The sequence below is a fragment of the Clarias gariepinus genome, chromosome 19 (assembly GCF_024256425.1).
Source record: "Clarias gariepinus isolate MV-2021 ecotype Netherlands chromosome 19, CGAR_prim_01v2, whole genome shotgun sequence".
Lineage (NCBI taxonomy): Eukaryota > Metazoa > Chordata > Actinopteri > Siluriformes > Clariidae > Clarias > Clarias gariepinus.
In genome coordinates, this window is record NC_071118.1 from 23,771,137 (window position 1) to 23,791,510 (window position 20,374).

General features: G+C 38.6%; 1 protein-coding gene across 1 annotated transcript in view; it reads right to left on the bottom strand.

Annotated features, from left to right (window-relative positions):
* Positions 1-12,704, bottom strand: part of cacna1bb (calcium channel, voltage-dependent, N type, alpha 1B subunit, b) — a 144,796-nt gene extending 132,092 nt beyond the window's left edge. Inside the window, exons 1-3 of the mRNA XM_053478085.1 lie at positions 12,421-12,704; positions 9,620-9,725; positions 7,097-7,236 (exon numbers count right to left, since the gene is read on the bottom strand). Of these exons, the coding sequence (XP_053334060.1) occupies positions 7,097-7,236; positions 9,620-9,725; positions 12,421-12,704 (530 nt within the window). The remainder of the gene's footprint in view (positions 1-7,096; positions 7,237-9,619; positions 9,726-12,420) is intronic.
* Positions 12,705-20,374: the final 7,670 nt, after the last annotated feature.

The following is a 20,374-nucleotide window of genomic DNA, read 5'->3' on the forward strand; positions in this document are numbered from 1 at the left end:
TGATGTGGTTTAAAATATGCAGAGCACACCGGGGCATGCTGTTTAACTGAAATAATCACTGCTGGTGTATCATTTATTTTCTTCCTATAGCACACTACTGTATGTCTTGTTTGTAAATAAGGTAGGACCAGGTGTGGTCAGTCTCTAGCACTATTACTTAGTTTAAAAATAATAATGATAAGAATAAAATTGCGGACCCTCCCTCCCTCCCTCCCTCTCTCCCACCAGCCCTGCCATGCAGTATATAATAGAACCTGACAATGCCCGAGCCAAATGCTCAGTATTTGTTGGACATTATAAACAGTGTGCTGTAAAATTCTGCAGAAGAAGCAGAACACAGAGCCGGGAAATGCCAAAAGCTTTCTTTAGGGCTTAAAACTGACAAATAATACAGAGCACTTAATTGTGACCACCAACACGAAATAGAGCACGTTCTCACAAGGGTTTTATTGGTTTGACAGCCCTAATATTTTCTTTGGCTACTGCATGGGTCCCATCAATCATATTGTAGTGAACAACACAAAAGGAATTGAATAGGAGACGCAAAGACGGAGGGGGTGGAGGACCTAAAAGAACAGCAACAACTGTGTGACTCTGCTATATATGTTTTCCACATTAATGGATTATCTCTAAAAATATATAAAGTATTTAAGTGCTTTTTCTAGCTGTAATGTAAAAAAAAAAAAGAAAGAAGTATCTCTAATTTCTTTCCCCCCAGATTAAACCTAATCATAACGTCATTATATTGTGATGGAAATGATTCTGATATTAATATCATTAGAGTGAATCTCCCTCCTGTCTATCATATAATGAGACCGGTTAAACATGCATATATCATCTGTCATCACAGCAGTTATGTAATAAACATCCACACACCACATTGAAAGACAGCTCCTTCAATCACTCGTTCTTTCCCTCTGAACAGTCGGACCACACGTCATCTTACAGAGATCCCCCTCTCCTATAAACACATTAATATTCTGCTTATATTCTGCCGCCTGATGTTCCCAGTACTCCTGTAGGAGCACAGCTAGAGATTATATCACTATTTATGAGCAATATGAGTATAGTAGTGTACTACGCTCTACTCTCCTGTGTTCACAGAGAGAGATAGCGAAAAAAAAGGGAAGAAAAGATGGAAACATTACAAACTGCTATCAGGGTTCAGCATATGGAGCTGGGAGTCAATAAGAAACACCTACACTGTAAAACCGTGGTCATGACCTGGGCTTGCCAAAGCAGTAAAGTGTTAAGAAAGATAGTGGAAGGAGACAACAAAAGACATGAACAGGAAATTCCATCGTCTCCGGGAATCAGGGGGTGTCTGAGGACAGCAAGGGGCCAGACTTCTGTCTCCACGGTAACGCTGAGAGATAGAAATAACAGATCTCTGTCTGGACTCTTGTTAAAGGTAGGCATGTGGCTGAGGAATAGCACACAGGCATACCTAAGTGCTTATTTACATTTCCTGGAAATGACTAGAATCGTACGGTTCTATAGTGTGATGTCAAAGTCAAACCAGGTTTATTACGATCCTAGTCCAATACTTTAACCACTGAGCTACCCCTGCCTGATCTGATGTTTTTTACTCGATATTTAAGGTGTCCTACTGTAGGTTGCCAGGTGATTCTTGATTAAAGGTGGTTGAGTCAAGGTTTTTTCAACACCATCTAGACCAGCACTTTTAAACACAAGGCTTTGAATAAAAAAATGAAGGACAGAAAATAAGGACTGAAAAAATAATAATAAGCAAAATTGCATAAAAATTCAGCTAAACACCACTACTCTTTATGCTTTTTAAACATTTGTTTAATTCATATGAGGAGCGTTCACGTCAAACCGGGACTTGATTGAAATTATGATGAAATTTCTCCTGAATGAAGGCGTGAAACAGGCGATTGACATTTACAGGACTTCAAGCACAGTACGGTGATAAGACTCTCAGCTGCAGCAAAATATTTGAATGGTGCAAATGTTTTAGAGAAGAATTTATGTATATTTAAAAAAAATCCTGGCCCAGGTGGCTTGGAGTCCAACGCTGTGAATATTCATAAAGTGGAAGGTCCGATTCTTAAAAATCCATTGATAACTTGTGGGAGAGGCGCATCTCTCTGTGGGAAATGTACACACAATCATTCATTCACCAACACCAACTACAAATTACAGGAACTTGGCTGGGAATTTTTTGTCCTGACCTCACTTCACATATTTGGGCCATTAAAGGAGTTCCTGGGAGGCCAGCGTTTTAGAAGTTAAGCGATCAGTCCAATGATAGCTCTGTTGTTCTGATAAAAATTAATAGGTGCTTGATGGTATCCAAGAACTAGAACTAGTGAAACGCAGGGATAAGTGCATCAGTGTAGCAGGGGATTATATAGAGAAGTAAAGGCAATTATTAATGTGTTCTGTTTTTCTAAACGAAAGTCTTATTTTGACTTGAATAGCCCTTGTGCATTACAGGAGCTAATACAAGGATCAAACCTGGTGTAAAGGTGCCTTTGGCAGGATAAAAAGAATGTTTGTTGTCGGCCAAGCCCAGAGTGTACTATTTCACTTGCACACAATGATTCCAACCCACAATTTCTTAATCACGATATACATCATCATGTCTGTGTTCCTGCTCGCTTCCTCACTCATTCAATTTCTCTACCTTCTCATTGCTTCTGTCCAGGTCTGCTGCATGATTTATGTGTTTGTTCACGTCTCAGAATGGGCATTATTGACTTCATAAATGCAATGCTTGGTCTTCCTGTACTAACATAAAGACATACTGCGTAAATAACAATGCTGCGCTATAGTGAATGTATGGGCTGATTTGGAAAAAAAGATGAAGGAGATAAACTATATTGGAAATCAAGCCTGAAAGGTTACAGTATGTTAATAAATTACCTAAAGAAATAAATGCAACATGGGAGTAAGTATGGTAATGTCAACCCAAGCATCGTTGTATATTTGAACTGGGCCAGCTTTCTTTTCCACAACATCTCTAGTGACGGGAGAGATTAATTTCTGTTCCACTGATGTGACAAGCCACATCGTAACACACATACACTACACAGCAGTGAGGTAATGCCATGTGACATGCAGCTCAAAGTAAACATCATTCTAACCATAGTATGGGAACGTCTATGAACGTAGGATCCTTCTTTACAGTTTCTTAGTAATACTGATGAGCAGTGGATACTCAAAGCAGATGATCAATCAGGGTTGATAGATTTAATCACAGCTATTGACTAATGGCAAGACTTCTCCACCTGGACTCTTTCTGGACGTGGTGGATGCAAGATTTAAATGACACGGCCAAAGAAAATCACAAAAAAAAATAAAAATTCTGGTTGAAAAAATTAATCCTACATAATAAATTTTAAAAGGTATAGATTGTTGGCACTGGATTTGGAGCCTCTAAGTTATTGGATTTGTTTATACATTTGATGCTATACCCGTAGAAGTCTTAGATACTTCACAAGGAACCTCCAGCTCACATTAAAACTGGTGATTATATGAATTGAGACACCAAATTTGGACAACTCACCAACCAGTATGATGAAACTGGGCTTGCGTAAGCTATTGTTCCTTATTAAAAATCACTTACCGCCACTGTTCCCAACAACCAATCACTGATCACCATTGTTCCCAACAACTCATCACTGATCACCATTGTTCCCAACAACCCATGACTAATCACCACTGTTCCCAACAACTCATCACTGATCACCATTGTTCCCAAACAAACAATCACTGATGACCACTGTCCCCAACAACCAATGATGGATCACTGCCTTTCCCAACAGCCAATCACGGATCACCATTGCTCCCAACAGCCAATCTTTGATCATCATTCTCCCAGCAACCAATAACTGCCAATCGCCTTTGGTCTCCATGACAAATCAAATTAATATTAATTAATTTTTACAATACAAATTACATTAATTAAATAATACGTAAATTACAATAAATCACTACAATACTTATAATACATTTTCCCTCAAACAAATCCCTTGTGGTTATTTTATCCAACAATCATTGAGCAACATTTTCCTTAAAAATTCTTAATGTTTAAATGATAAAATTTGTTCAATTTGTTCAATTAATTATTCAAATGATAATTTTTTGACTACTCACTTCCACTTCTTATTTTGTCTATGTTCTTAATAGAAATTGTAGTATTTTGTAAATTCATTAAAGAACACATTGTGGATCTACATGAATGCAAACAATCATGCCAATTCAGGGTATGACATCTGGTTACAAAAGCGTATGACAAAAAGGTTATACACACTTTTTCTTTTCATTTTGTGAAGCTGCTGTGAGACAATGCCCATTGTTAAAAGTGCTATATAAATCAAATTGATTTGAAATAATCTGATAAGAACATTTGCTAAAAATGTGTTGATGACAACACCTCTTCCCTCTTATTAAGCTATATACACATTCTTGTTCTAAGCCTATGATCCTGACAGACAATGGAAGCACGGAGAGACAGGAGAGAGTTTACAGTTCAGGCTTCTGAGTTAAGCAGCTGTCTGGATGGACTCCAGGTACCCTGCTGTCTTAGATGGAACTAAAACACTGAATAAGGAATCACTCAATTTCTGTCATTTAAAATCCTCCATCTGAGAGAATGGGTTTGGGATAAGGTCAGCCAAGTTAGTCTTTATCATTCTCGAGCTGAAGATAAAGTACACTTCAGTCTAAAACAAATTATTTCAGATTAATGCAATTTGTATGTTTATAGCCAAGGAGGTCTTTTGAGACGGAATGGAAATATGCTAATGGTAACACTATGTTTACAAGAGCTCCCTAATCAACCAGCAAAGAACATCAAAGCCACTATATTTTAAAATCCACTGTATAATCATAATAGTGCTGCTGTAGTCTGCTATATGATAAATCAGAATTAGAATGCTCAAATTGGTAGGTGCAAAGCAAATCACAAGTTCATACATATAAATAGAGTTGTTTAGATGGTCACAAATTATGTAGAAACTTGTATGGGGAAAAAAATAATGAATAAAATAAATAAAACATGCAATTGTCCATATGGTTAAGCTTTTTCAATGGAGAGCAATTTTAAACGTTTTTCACCTTCAGGAAGTCTTGGAGGAGTCATATTAACAAAAAATGAAATATAAATACAAATATAAAATAGTTGCACCTGTGCCATCACAACCCGTGTGCTTTTTGGGCATATTAAGACCTCTAAAAATCCCTGGATGCTGGAGAAAAAGCATCACACTTTGAAGTCACTCAATGTGATGTCACTTTTCGGTATACGTTTAAGGTGTCTCCACAGCTAAACTATCTGCGATATCAAAAATCCCTTCACAATTTTGCATCATCAGTATCTTGAGATCTCATTGACCCTGTTTGATGGTGATTCTAAAAGACAACACAAAATAACACAAAATAACCGAGTAGCCATGACATGCATAGCGAAAGCTGTTTCACATGTACTGTATACGTGCAAGTGTGTATGAGCTATGCAGCAGAATCTTTTGTGAAGGCCCAATGCCACGCCCAGGGCCCAGCCGCTCAGTCGTCCTAATGGCAGCAGATTCTAACCTGTGTGCTGATTTTCATGAATTTTGAAGACTGTAAAAGCCCCCAAAAGCCCTGGATGCAGGAAAAAATACGGTATCACGGTAATGGGGGCCCTTCACACACTATAATGTCATATACAGTATATACAGTGTATAATTACAAATATAATGTATGTAATGTAAGTATAATTATAATGATAAATTATCTTGGTAACCACTTTTGGGTGGTAACAGTTACATCACACGTGCACCTCCACCATTTTATTATTGATTCTTTTCCAGTAACAGTTGGAAAATGTGTTTCAATCCTTAATTATGTATTCGTGCACCAAATTAATCACACAGTCAATTAAAATGGAAATTCATTAGTTTAATGTACCCTGGGGAAGGGTGCCAACCAAGGAGCAACCTCTGGTTCTGAAAAATGAACTAAATGCAAGTAAACCTGCAGTTCCTTAACTGTCCACTGGGGGCTGGCTCCAAAAGCATCTCAACCCCATAGAGCACCATGTTAAAATATCCAACTTTACAACAGATTTAAACACGGATTTCAATCAAATGCAAAGTACCATTAGCACCAAAATAAGCATTAGGAACCTTGGTGTTTTAAGCTATAATTACGCATGTTCCAACCCACAAGCAGTTACTGTTTGCTCCTCCAATTTGCCTGTTTATGGATAAACCGAGGCGTAGCTGAAGTCAGCTTCTGCCAAGACAACCAGAGCTCCCACAGTTGAGCTTTAAAGCTGCTTATCAGAAAGCCTATTGGTGATATCATGGAGGGTTTGTCCAGTTGTTTTTATAGAGTCTGTGATGCCAATTCATAGCAGGGCACACACACACACACACACACACACACACACACACACTCTACAGGCAATTTGGAAATGCCTACACCGCATGTCTTTGGACTGCTAGGGGAAACCAAGAGGATACCCAGCAAGAACTCGGAGAGCATGCAAACTTCATGCACACAGACCGGAGGAGAGATATAAACCTCAAACCCTGAAGGTGCAACGTGAGAGTGCTAACCTCTAAGACACCATGCTTTCCAAGACATGACTGTACAAATGTGTCTTTAATAGACATGACACAAGTTTTATTACTGCATGCTATATACAGTATATGTCACTTTGCTGGATTATTCATTGTTTCAGTCTGTTATATTCTTGTAAAAATTAAAAGATACTAGAAGACAATTAAGTGTTTATGAAGATTGCTCAAAATGTTGAAATCCAATAAAAATCCATTCTAGTAAAGTATAAATATTTCCTTATTGACATGCAGTCACTCGCCTAAATGCAAATTGTGAGTGTTATCTCTCAGCATCTTTTACTTCTGGTTTTTGGAGTGACAAACAAGGATACCATAAGGCATTGTTTACGGAAATGCAGATGGCGACCAATCAGCACATGACAATACTTGGATTTCTTCTATCGAAGCACACAAGTAGGTGCATGCCACACATGCACCCACACCACTCCTAAACACACAGCACACATGGATAACCATCCATCTCTAGCACACTGAGTTCTAACCGCAGGCTGTGGACTCACCCAGTGAGGACAACCACGAAGTCCATTACATTCCAGCCGTTGCGAAGGTAGGAGTCTTTGTGAAAGACAAAGCCCAGGGCGATGATCTTAATGCCAGCCTCGAAACAGAATATCCCGATAAAGTAGTGCTCTGTGTCATCCTATTAAGAGAGAGAGAGAGAGAGAGAGAGAGAGAGAGAGAAAAAGAGAAGGGGTTACTGTTTTGTTCGGAGGAAGAGAGAATTTAATGAAGCATTAATGGAGAAATGGAGTATGAGTTAAGGAGTGATGTAGAATTCGTCAAAAAACATGGACTCACTTTGTGATGAGGGAGACAGAAATGAAGTGTCTTACAGGTTTAAAACTTCTCAAAAGATAAGTAAGCTCGGAAACTGAATTGAAGCGACAGTATCTGCTTGAAGAGATTCTACTAAGATAAATTGAGTAAAATGCACCATTCAAATGCTTTATATATTTTATATCTATTTATTTTAATGCTAAGAATCTCATCAACATACTGTGCTTAAAGTCTTCTGTAAAAGTCGTCACTTTCATCACAAGTCCTGGTTTGACTTGAACACCCTCTGCAACTATTTCCCAACTCTTTACTAGGACGACATACAGTATGTCTTTCAGTTAAATCTGTATTTAACTCAAAACTGACAGAATGTAAGGAGAAAAAAAAAATCCAAGGATGAGTTTGACTATAAAATTATATATACTGTACTATATGTAATAAAAAAACACAATCTAATATTTTATCATTCAAGTCAGGCAGTTATTAAAATAGAAAAAAAGATACATTTTTGGCGGGGGAAAAAAATCCTGAAAAACAATCCTGGAAAAACATTTTCACGTTCAAAGTCTACAAGTTGACAAATTATTAATTAAATCAATCAAAGGCATAACTGAAGCTTTGCACAATAATTAATTACTGATGTGAGAAGCAGAGAAAAGACATGCCGCTATTTATTATGTACCAGTGTGATGGATTTCCTGTGACAGCAGCTTTGCCAGGAGTTCCTGCACCCAGGATTTATATTAATGCGGTCACTCTTACATGTTGATGGAAATCCAGCGGTGTGGCTTTTAAGAAAGCATAAACTTAATTTTTCTCTTAATGTACCATGTGCGTGCTCTTGGTGAAATCGGTACATTCACCATATTTATAATTAGCTCGCGTGTCTAAAGCGAACCTCTCCCATCCGGCAGAAAACCAGCAGTCTGCTTTGATTGCTTTAAAACAAGCTTCTAAACACCTGCTGTTTATTAATGTGATTGAAAAAGATCACGTGGTGGTTTAACCAGAGCGTGATGGCTGAAGAGAGGAATCAGAGGCTGCTCGGCATGGGTTAGGTCCCGGTCACAGTGAGAGCATGTATTCTCATGTATGTCAATATTCCCCAGCAGGCTCAGGCTTAATGAGGCACAGATGTCGTTCTTGTGCGGACTGCAGGGAAGAGTGCCAAGCCTTACACCAAAATGAGAGCTCCTTATGATCCAATCTGAATGCCAAGATTAGGGGCGGAGTGAGTATTACACCAAAATGTACGCTCTCATCCGGTTTGTCTTCGGAAAAACTAGGTAATTATCAATGAATTCAGCAATAATGTCATACAATACTCCAACAGCAGCAGCTCATGACTATAGATTTTGATTGGGGTGGGAAGACATTACTAACAACAAAGCCTTCCTTAAGTCGAAATGCCATCATAGCTGACTGATTCATTAGGCTACTATACAGTAAACTTTGGAGGATCCTTTGGCATATGTTCATCCAGGATATAGTCTTGAAGCTTTAACAGGTTTTAGCAAAATTCCAAGTCCAAGTGCACATCAAAAACCACACAAAAGACATGACACGACCCCACCCACACCCAACCCCCCGCATCAAAATAAATGAATAAATGAATTTCTTTTCCTTGGCCTGGACTAAAGAAACACCGACACCTTGGATGTACAGGATGTACAAAGACATCCTGATCTTAGAAATATACATTACAGTAGAAATGGTTCTCCACACCACAGACGCACTATCCACGTTTGCTCACATTTTCTATAAAAACAAGATCTCAGCGGCCTTGAAGAATTTTCATTCCAGCCCAATGTGACAACTGTGTCGTTAACTGTTGAGAGTGCAAGCCAGGGACAGCAAGATGACTTCCCTTTTGCACCTCTGTCTGCATTGTCATTTATGACTCCTAGGTGTAACAATAACTCTGTAGTGCTAAATAGGGCATTAAACATGCTGCCCGACAATTTGACCATGTCTGGAAAGGCGACCAAGGATCACCAGGTTATATCTTCGAAAAAACAATTTTTAAATTGCAGATTTTTTTTTTATGATTGTTCACTCAAAAGACATAATTCATCCTTCAACAATAAATATTATGAAAATGTATGATGTTGAGAATGAGAACTTGAACAGCTGGGGCTGTACCGCTACTGTTCATATATATCTAATCTATGCAGCAGGAAATAAGACAAGCAAAGCAAACACTGTAAGGTGGTAAGTATAAAAGGTAAAAAAAAAAACCTGCTTACCAGGCGTTCTGACATGGGCGTCTTGTCATCTTCTGGCAGATGTTGTTCCAGTGCCAGTACAATACAATTGGCGATGATGGTTGCAAGGATCATGTATTCAAATGGAGTGTGTTGGTCAAGGAAAACATCGATGCAGTCATTGCACAGATAAACCAATGCAGTATATATATATATATACAGTAAATCCATTAGATTTTTTCTTGTATTTAAAATGACAATTATTTTTTACATAAGTACTCTTGATAATCAGTTTTGAGACTCCACACCATGTGCTGTTCTGTGTATACACAGTCAATATTTGATTATTTTAACCATGGCCAGGTGGCGGGCAGGTGCCCGAATCTAAGGAATCAACATGCACCTTGTGGACAGTGTTTTCTGTATGGTACAAATAGATAACAAATCAGTGCTTAATACAATCTCAAACTTAAAAATTCAGTATATAATACAGAGCCTGTCATTTCCAGACAATTTAAAATGGGGCACCATGTCACAGTACATGTACATAAGTACAGAACCTGTAAAATGGCTACTGCGTATATCTTGGCCTAGATGAAATTACATAAATAACTCCACGCAGCTTTAGGGAGTCAAACCTTCAATAACAGCGTGCAAATAAAGTACTTAGGATGATAGCTAAGATGCACACTAATTATTTATTGGTAACTTGCATAAATGCTCTTTATAGATGCCCCTCCCCCCACCCACACACGAAAGGACTGAGATACATTCTCCTCGTTTCATTCAATTAATTTTCCGTGTATGCTCCATTAGCAAATTGCAGTGGTAGGAGAGGAATAAAACACTTCAGTAAATGCAGTTGAAAATGATCAACTACATGATCCACATTTCATGTCAGACCACATCAGATCACCCTGATTTTTTTTTTTTTATGCTTTTATTTTTGTGGCCAATTACTTGTGTCCAATTCTAGCTGCAACATGGGATTTGAAAAAGCACAAATAGGTATAATGTCTATAGTATACTCTAAAGATAAAGACATCCCCTCTGGCATTTTTGGAGTTGCACCGGGGTTTTAGCAAATCTGCAATATTGTCACACACCAGTCATAAAAGGTTGTTGTAGAATTGGAATCCAACCCAAGAACATTGGGCATGAGATTGGATGGCATGTCCATTTGGACATACAATCAACCATTAAGATCTACAGCCAGTGGGGATAACAAGTTAATCTGCATGTACGTTTTTGGTAGGAAACATGAGACCCCAGAGGAAACCCAAACGGACATGAGGGGAACATGCAAACTCCATTTAGGCAGAAAAGGGAGCTCAGGACAAAGCCAAAATGATAGGAGGGAGCAATTTCAACTTAACATAATTTTCCAAAGGATCTTGCAGAGTACAAGTACTGATACACCCATGTATCTGTTCACCTAACTGATTATTTTCATGGCTTCTTGTACAACCATCAGCATCATTCAGTACCATGGAAAGCGCCTTTTCAGAGAAACTAATTGAGTGGCGCGGGAGCGAGTTGGGCAACTCATTTCTCAACAAGTGTCACACAAAGCATTCTCAAAATCCAGCTCACATTAACACCTAGGCCCTAAATAAAAGAAAAATACTGCAACCTAAGCATGCACATGAATAATATTATGCTTAGATCTTTCTTAATAAAGCAAGTTAACTTTATCAAGATTAAATGATTCTATTGCTCTGAGCTACTTTTACTTAGACCCCTCTCATATCTGGGTAATAACACTTCCTGGTGTAAATTTGCTTACCTTTTGCTTACAATTGTCTGATCATGCCGTAACCATGCCTACGCCCATACTTACAAACTACTGTACTAAACGATACCATAAATTATGCAGTGCATGGTGTAGAGTCAGGCTTTTAAATATGCCATACACTGAATCTGCTTGAATTCATGTTTCTATTTTTTTCTTCTTCATCCTATAATTCATTTGACGTTAACATAAATAAAAAATGCTAAGCACACTGAAAAAATCAAGACAATAGCATACACTCTCATAAAAAAGAGTACCTTTCCTTGCTCCAAAGGTATCTTTTGTATAAGCTTGTCTACCTTTTATCTCTGTATGTTTTTTTTAAATGGTACACTCTGGTCACACATCAAGGTTAAAGATACTTATAAAAGTTACAAGGGTATATTTGGTACCTTTTATATGTATCTTCAACATTGATGTGTGACTAGAGTGTACTATTTAAAAAAAACATGCATGGTTAAAAGGTAGACAAGCTTATACTGTACATCAAAGAAATATGAAAGGTTTAGGCTTTAGTGCACCGCCTCAATGGATGACAAAGAATGGTACACTTTTATATTTTTGTTCTGTAGAACTGCAAATGTTGTATGCTTATTAACATATAAAGTGTTAGATTAATGACATATCAGGCACCTTAAGGTGCAAAAGTGAACCTAAATGTGTGTGTGTGTGAATGCTCTCCATTATTGGAAATTTTTTTGTAAAAAAAAAAAAAAAAAAAAAAAAATTAAGGTACTTTTACTTGTGGCTAGGCTGGTGCCAATGATGGATGCCAATAATGGTGCCATTTAAAAAAAAAAAAAAAAAAATATACGATGCATAATTATATAAGCACCACTAATGCATGTCCCTTTAAAGCTTTATTTTTATTCTAAAAGCTGATCCAAGGCACAGCACTCAACTAGATAAACACCTTCCCATACGTGTGTGCTAAAAGCTCTAAAAACCAAAACATGGTTCCACCCCAGCCAACATGGAAAAGTACAGTGAGTTCTGAATGAGATGGGGATTTAATAAACTTTCCAGAGCCAGACTGGGTCGGAGAGGATATGGCCACTCGGTGATCCTCTTGGCATATTTCCGGATCACGTTGTCTTCGCTGAAAATGAACAGCGAGCGGTTGACGGTAAAGCAGTTCTGCTTGGTCTGCTTCGGGTTATACAGAGCCATGGTGCGGGCTCTCTGAGCCATCGACTGCTTGTAGAGCCTCGGAGCGCCCGGTGCGCCTCCCGGCCGCGCGCCTCCACCTCCTCCTCCACCTCCACCACCACCTCCTCTCCCCGCGCCCGGAGCGGCTCCATAGCGCCCAGACGCCTCATCCCCAAAGCGAGCCATCCTAGACATGCAAGTATATCCAACAGGTAACTGGCGTCGGAGTCAACACGCATTAGAGACACTCGAGCGCTCCCTCACTGTCTCCATCACTGCGCGCGTGATCTGATTTGCACTTCCTATCTTGCGCGCGCTGTCCCTTTTCACTCCATATGGAAAACTGACAGAAAGAAAACTTTGCATGCATATGTGTGTAAATAAGATATATAATCCGCGTTAAGAGAGCGTCAAAGGACGGCCAGCATCCAATCCGTGGCACACGCTGAAGGCTCGCAGAACCGACACGTACTCACCCCTCGCGCGTCATGCCAGATCATCTCTTAATGCAAAAACAGAGTGAAGGGAAGATAGAAAGAAAAAAAAAACAATGCATCAATCATGTCAACATTCGATACGTGTTAGTTTTTTTTTTAATCGAACAAACAAACAAACAAACAAACAAACAAAAAAGCCTAAGCGTCGCTTTCCTTTGCACAAAGACGCGCGTGATGTGTGCACCGTGCAGCGCGCGCGCTGCTTCTTAAGTACACAGTGACGCCTAATTGATGCCTCCTATAACCGCGCGCGCGATACCAGGCAACGTCATGGCGCCTCTCCGCTGAGGTCATCATCCTTCATGATAATAATGATGATGATGGTGATGATAATGTGCGTGCATGTGCGCGCGATTCTCCCAAGCATAGGCATAAAAGAAATTCCTGAAGCAGGCTAATGGAAGAATATCCCTGATTGGATAGAGCAAAATTGTGGGTGTGGTGACAAACGTGTTCGTCAAGGGCATGGACATGCAGCAACCCATACAGTATGCATATAGGTGGAACAGGTTCGACCTTCAAATCATCTTCTAGAAGAGGGTTTGCTTCACCCTTATACTAGACAGCAAGGTGTCCAGATTTCCAGAAAATCAGATGGGTGAAGACCTGATTATGTGCAGAAGAAAATTTCTGTATGACAATAAAATGCATTACTCTTCTTTAATGCAAAATTGATGCAGCATAATAAAATCCATCCATCTAGAAACCTCTGTAGTCCATCTAGAGACTGTGAAGGCCAATGATGACCATTGTATATATTAATTTTTACAACATGGTACGACCTCAGGTCAACATTCACATTCACATTCACAGACTACGAGCCAGTCAGATCGAGGCGAGAATCGAAACCGGATTTGGAGGTGCAAGGTGACAGAGCTAACCACTAATTCAAAGTGACGCTTTCCAGAAAATTAGTGTGAAAGGTGAAGACCTGATTACAGTATGTGTAGAAAAAGTACATTTTTAGAATATAATTTCTTTTTTATGCAAAATGTATGCAACATAATGAAATACTAATAATATTAATAATATGAATTGATACTGTAGCTGCTTTATTGTTCTTTATACTAAAAGGATTTGGATGAAAAAACAAGAATGTGGACAAGAATTACACATGAGCAGAAAACTGATTCCTCTAACATGTGACGCCTTTTACTGAACATAGCCACACCCTTGGCTCTAGCTATCATCTGACTTAAAATGGCCATCTGCTAAACTGTGCCATCAGTGCCATCAGAGACCTTGTAAACAATACATTAAAAAAACATTTAAATGACCTGTTGCTTTCCATTTGTCTGTGTTACAAATTAAATGGTACGGATATTTATCCATTTTATTTCATGCTAAAAGCAAAATGTGTAGGATCAGGTGTCCTGTAGCCTAAGGAAACTTCCTTTTTGCAAGAGAATTAAGAATTCATACATGAAAGATTCTTTAACACTGTCGCACTGTCAGAGAGTGCAAAAGTTGAAGCTTGCTCAGTGGTCTCAGCGCTTTCCATTCACACTCTGTCAGCCGTGAGTGTCTTGGTGGACAGTGAGGTCTCTCACTCAAGTGCTACTCTCTACTGTTTAAACCAGACAGTACGTGATTGTTGAGAGACTCTGAGCACATTTGGAAATGCTGGAAAACAGGGTGTGATGGATCAGCTAATTAGACTATCCCACTGCCAGCTCCTTTCTTAAAAGAGGATACAGCACTAGATGTATGCGATCTATAGTTTCTCAGTGTTTGGGTCACCTGTTCAGTCCTGACCTGCTTATGGTTGGATTTTTCCAGAAATAAGTTTGTATGTTTGTAAGTCCACCTGAGCGCAGTTTTCAGTTTTACATACAATACACTTAACAATAGGAAGTAAGCAGTTTATGTGTCCATCCTGTGCAAACCTTTTTTTTTCTCTCATCTGAACTGTAATGCCCTCTAATGGCAAAATAAAGCATTACACAAATTCTGTAGGGGCAGTGGGACAGTAGCTCAGAGGATTAAAACACACAGTTAGTGAATGGGAGGTGGTTTAAGCCCTAGCACCACCAGTTTGCTTTTGTTGGGCCCATGTGCTAGGCGCTTTTCTCAATCTGCTCCAGGGGTGTTGTACCATGACTGCCCCTGTATTCTGACCATAAATATTGGAAAATATAATTTCCCTGTGCAATAATGTATAGGTCAGAAATTAAGCCTTAACTTATCTTCTGCTGATGATGACTGTAGGATCTATAATCTAAATTTTATTTAAACCTATAAAATACAGTTTTACATATATTATTTGTCACTTCGTCAATTAATATAAAAAAAAAATAGTTTAGGCTATAATACATCCAAATGTGTTGCTATTTAAATCTTTTTTATACTTATTAGTGTTTTTATCTTAGCAATTTATCATCATGTCCAGTTAGTTCCAAAATCAAATCTTTTGCATGAAAGCCCTGAAACGCAAGAAATAAAATACAGCATTATGTCATTATTGACTTAAAATGCTCCTAAAATTATTTCAAGATATTATGCTTTAATTTTTTCAACTTAATAACTTGCTATTTTGGGATATTATTGAAATAAAGTCTTTCGCCTCCTGATGTAATTCCATAATAGCCTTAGCAATCATTTTTGACCATTTGGAAGCAATATTGTGATTCTATTTATAATTAAATCCACCCTGGGTCACGGTGCGAAAATTAGTTTTTGTCAAACTGTTTTTAAAAAGGAACTTGTAAATGTCAGTGAAAAGCTAAAGAAATACAGCTGTAAATGTTAATGAAAGAAGATGTGACAACCAGGTGTTACATTATGTTTAAGTCTGTCAGGTTCAATTATGCAAATGCGGGTCATGTAACACTTCTGAGTGCGTGTAGGTTTGAGCATGTTTCCCATTTGCATAATAATATAATTAAGACTTCATGATGGCAGTTCAATGTAGAGGTATTTCTTTTTTTTTGTCTTAATGCTTATCATCCAATAATGGAAAAATGAAAGCTATCCAAACAAATTCTGTTTCTCACCCAATTGGAAAACCAATTATAAGTTATGAACTATGCCTCCTGCATATTTTAGTTCTCACCTGCTGCACCAGAGCATGACATCGTCTTGACACATCTCATGCGCACTGACAATGTCTGTACCCTTCAGCTCATCAGGCCTCTCTAGGTCAATAACGGTGTTATAGCTGCTGTACTGAGCCATACTATGGACATCTTCACAGGTTTGATCGGGCTCCGTGAGTACAGCAGTGTGTGACACGTCAGCCATCGCTACCCTCCTCATCTTCTGCCTGTCAGAAGGCTCAGGGTTGTGAGCCCAGGAGCTGTACTCCACTCCCAGTGTCAACATCCGCCATGTTCGAAGAATTACTGAGCGCATCGCTGTGGTCATGGAATGAACACGTTAGTACAAACAAAGGAAAAGCAAAAGCTAGGCAAAAAACACAACTAATATTGTGGCAATGTTATATCATTTCTATCTACAAAGCCTGCAAGGTATTATTTAAAGGTTGCATAGTTTAAATTTATTTATTTTTTTTTACGTTAAAACAGGTCTCAGGGTATCCTAAAATTTTGTCTGTTATTGTTCTAGCTAAAATACGCTTCATATAATGCAATTTTTCCTTCTGTTTCACTCCTCCGCCAAACATGCCATTTCAGTGTCTATTTTATGGATGTCAAATTGCATCCACATGACCCTTTCTGGGTTCAATTTGACACTTCTGAGGCACAGCCCACCAGAGAACTGCAGAGCCGAACAACTAGTTGTGGAGTGTATCTCCTCTATGAGGTCCCATCAGGGGGAAGTTCTAATTGGGGTGTTTAAGCCCTGGTCAATATAAGAGAACAAAAAGCAGGTACGTTTAAACAAGCACAGTGGTACCCTTTAAACACAACTAGGGTATATATTACAACTATATACATTTTTTGCTTTCATGTGTATAAAATTGCCTTCCAAATAACAAGAAATATTGGAAATCTTTATTTTAAAAGCTAATGCAAATACAACTAATCCTATTAAAGACAAACTATTGTAATTTGATGCTATACAAATGTGACGCAAATTTGTCTAGCTACCGGTGTTAGTCTTGTTTCTACTATAAACACCATTATTATGTATTTATATCTGTCACAATGCTAAGTAATATTAATTGCACAAGAGTTTTTAGAAGGATTGGACTTATCTACTGTATAGTTGTACTTTTAAAATGGATTTTAAGTAAAGAGTAAAGAAAGCAAGGGAGTGCCATTATTAGAAAATAATCATAAGAAATTTTTACCAGGGTACTTGTTTGCTGATATACTGTAGTACACATACTGTACCACATGATAGTACATGATTCTACCATAATACATACTTTTGTGCAACAGTACGTATTCTTTAGTGTGGCACATTCTTCTACCATTTATTGTAGTGTGGTACTATGGAACATGTGGCAGGATTATGTCACAAATATATACTACATGTTTATGTACCATTATGGTAATATTTATATGGTAAACTCTGCAGTGCCATTTTGCTTGTTATGGTACCCTTTAAAGGTTAATGCACAGTACTTTGGTGAATATCATGGTACTTCTTGGGTATCACAGTGGCTTTTAAAATTTAGCAGATATCCAACATGCCAGTAGTATGTACCAACTTATCTAATATGTTAACCTATGGTACCATAGTTGTTTAGCATTTTCCTGAAGCATATGAAGAAATGTTTTTCCCGTACAACACAGCAGTTTAAAAATAATTGCAAAGAACCTCATACTAGTTACTTTTGTAGTTACAATTATGTTAATGGCATGTCCACAAAATAAATTCTTTTTCTTATTTATTTACTGGCAACATTGAGACCCAGATCAAGGTGTTTCCTACCATAAACCACAGTTGATCGCCTCTCCAGCCATTGGGACGTAGTCTGCACATTTTGCACATTTTCTGCCATGGTTCCTCCTTCTTGTTAACCTCAAAAACCAAAATCTGGCTTTGTATCCAATTTCTCCGAAGAAAAATGCCAATAGTTTTTGCACTTGAAGCAGGTGATCATAAAGCAGTTGCTACCAGATGATGAAGTCAAAGTAGCTTGGTCACAGAGGAGCTCGAGGTTTGTGGAATGCGGAAAGGCTTTTCCTGCCTTGCTCATTATGGGGCTTTATCTCGTCAAAAAGGCCTCAAAACCCTAAATCAGCTACAAGGCTTACTTTTTCCTTCAACACCAGGAAGGCAAGAATATGGTTTACAAAGGCTGATTTAGAGAGACTTCCTGCTTTGGACTTTGCAAAAACAATCTCTACTTGTCCGTAGAGAAAAGGCCCAGGCTGGAACCAAAAACAGCATTGGCTAGTGGTCCACTTGGATGGGAGTTATGACACAGGTGGGTATTGGCACTGACACCACTGGGTGGCTGATTGCTTACTCCAGCCTGTAGAGGGATTATAGTACAGTACTATCCAACAGGTAGTGCAGTCAAATGAACCATTCTGACTTTTTAAAAGTAGACTATTGAAGCCTTTGTTTAATAGCTATTCACTCACCTTGAACAGATCTGCATTTTTAGTGTTACAACCTGAAACCAAAATTGACTTAATTGAGGTTACCTGCTAAGAATCAGGAATTAGTCAAAGAATCAATCAAGATATAACATGACGAACCATCATGCTTCACTTTGTATGGTGTTCCATACAGTATGCAGGACTGCATTTGGTGTTTGACTTTTGAACCATTCGACTTGATATAATGATTATCCTCAGAACGTTCTTGTTGGCTTTTTTGGCATTCTGTAAAACCATATGGCTTTGGTTCTTCTCCAACAAAATTAATCAAATGGCACAAAGACCACGATTGATTATTTTTTGGGGGATTTTTTTCCCCCAAAAAACTACTTTTTAGTCATATCCAATTTCTCCCCATCATTAGGAGGCTCCCACATTAAGGCTACTACTACCACTCAGTCAGGAGGGCTGAAGACTATCACGTTTCCTCCAAACCACGTGACGCCAGCCGACCGCATCTTTTTGAACTGCTCGCTCACGCACCGTTGGGGGCGGAGTAACACACCCGGAGGACAGCGCTATCCGCTATCCTCTGCTTGCGTGAGCTCACAGACGCCCTGATTGGCTGTAGTTAATGATAAGCCGTAATTAACTAAGTACCTCTCATCCCGGCCCTTGGCCAATCAGCTCTCTTTAGACCTCCGGCTGCGAGAGCATCACCCATGAATCGAATCAGCGATCCTCGGATGATAGGGCGAGCACTTTACCACTGCGCCACTCGGAGGCCTGGGACCATGATTGATTCTTGAGAGTTTGGTATACAGGATATTTCAGCAATAAATGAGATGATATTTTGCCTTCAAACGAACTATACATCATTGGGAACATACAGGCATGTGAAAAGTTATCACCCCCCCTTTTTCTTTTGTCTTTTTGGGAATTCGCTATTGCACAGCTCTCTTAAGGTGCCACCACAGCATTTCAATTAAGTTGAGGTCTGGACTTTGACTAGGCCATTCCAAAACCTTGTGATTTCTGCATAAACGAGGTTTGGTTTTTGGCAAAAGGCAAAACAACTCCACCTGGACATTGTTTCAGAAGCCTTGCAATTTGGTCAGATGCTTTTTTGCAAACCTCAGTCGTGCTTCCATGTGATTTTTAGACAGAAGAGGTTTTCTCGCGGAGATCCTTCCAAACAAACCATACTTGTTCAGTCATCTTCAAATTACGCGGTCATTGACTTTAACATTTAACATGTTCAGTTAGGCCTGAAGGGTTAAAGATGGCCGTCTTAGGTATTTTGTATTTCTTTGAGCATTGCACAGTCTCACGTTGGTGTGAATGTGCTGGGATGTCCACTCATAGGAAAATTGCCAACGATCTTGAATGCTTTCCACTTGTAAATAATCTTTTTCACCATAAAATGTTGAACTTCAAATGGTTTGGAAACCTTTTTTCAGATTAATATAAAGCAACATTTGCTTCTCTGAGACCGTTTCTTATGTTTTTCCCTTTTGGCTTTATGAAAACTTGCACTCCTTAAGGCAAACTGCCAAAACGTCTGCTTTTATAGAAGTTTGAACACCTGCTGATGATCAATTAAATAAGGGCTTATGATTAGCAGCACCTGGGTGCAACTTACTCACTTAAATTCTTACTATTGCAGTCATTTTTTATTTTTTTTAGTTTCATATTTGTTAAATAATTTGTTTGTTTTTTTAATCTAGAGGTGGTTTTGGCCAATACTAAGGCCTGCTATGATCAGATTATTATATTTTTACACAAAGAAAACATGGAATTAAACTCTTTTACACATGACTGTATTCGGACAGTTCCAATGGCTTCAGGTCTTTTTGAACAAGTAAGGGGAAGGACCAAAAAGCTCAATCGCTCCTTGTATCCA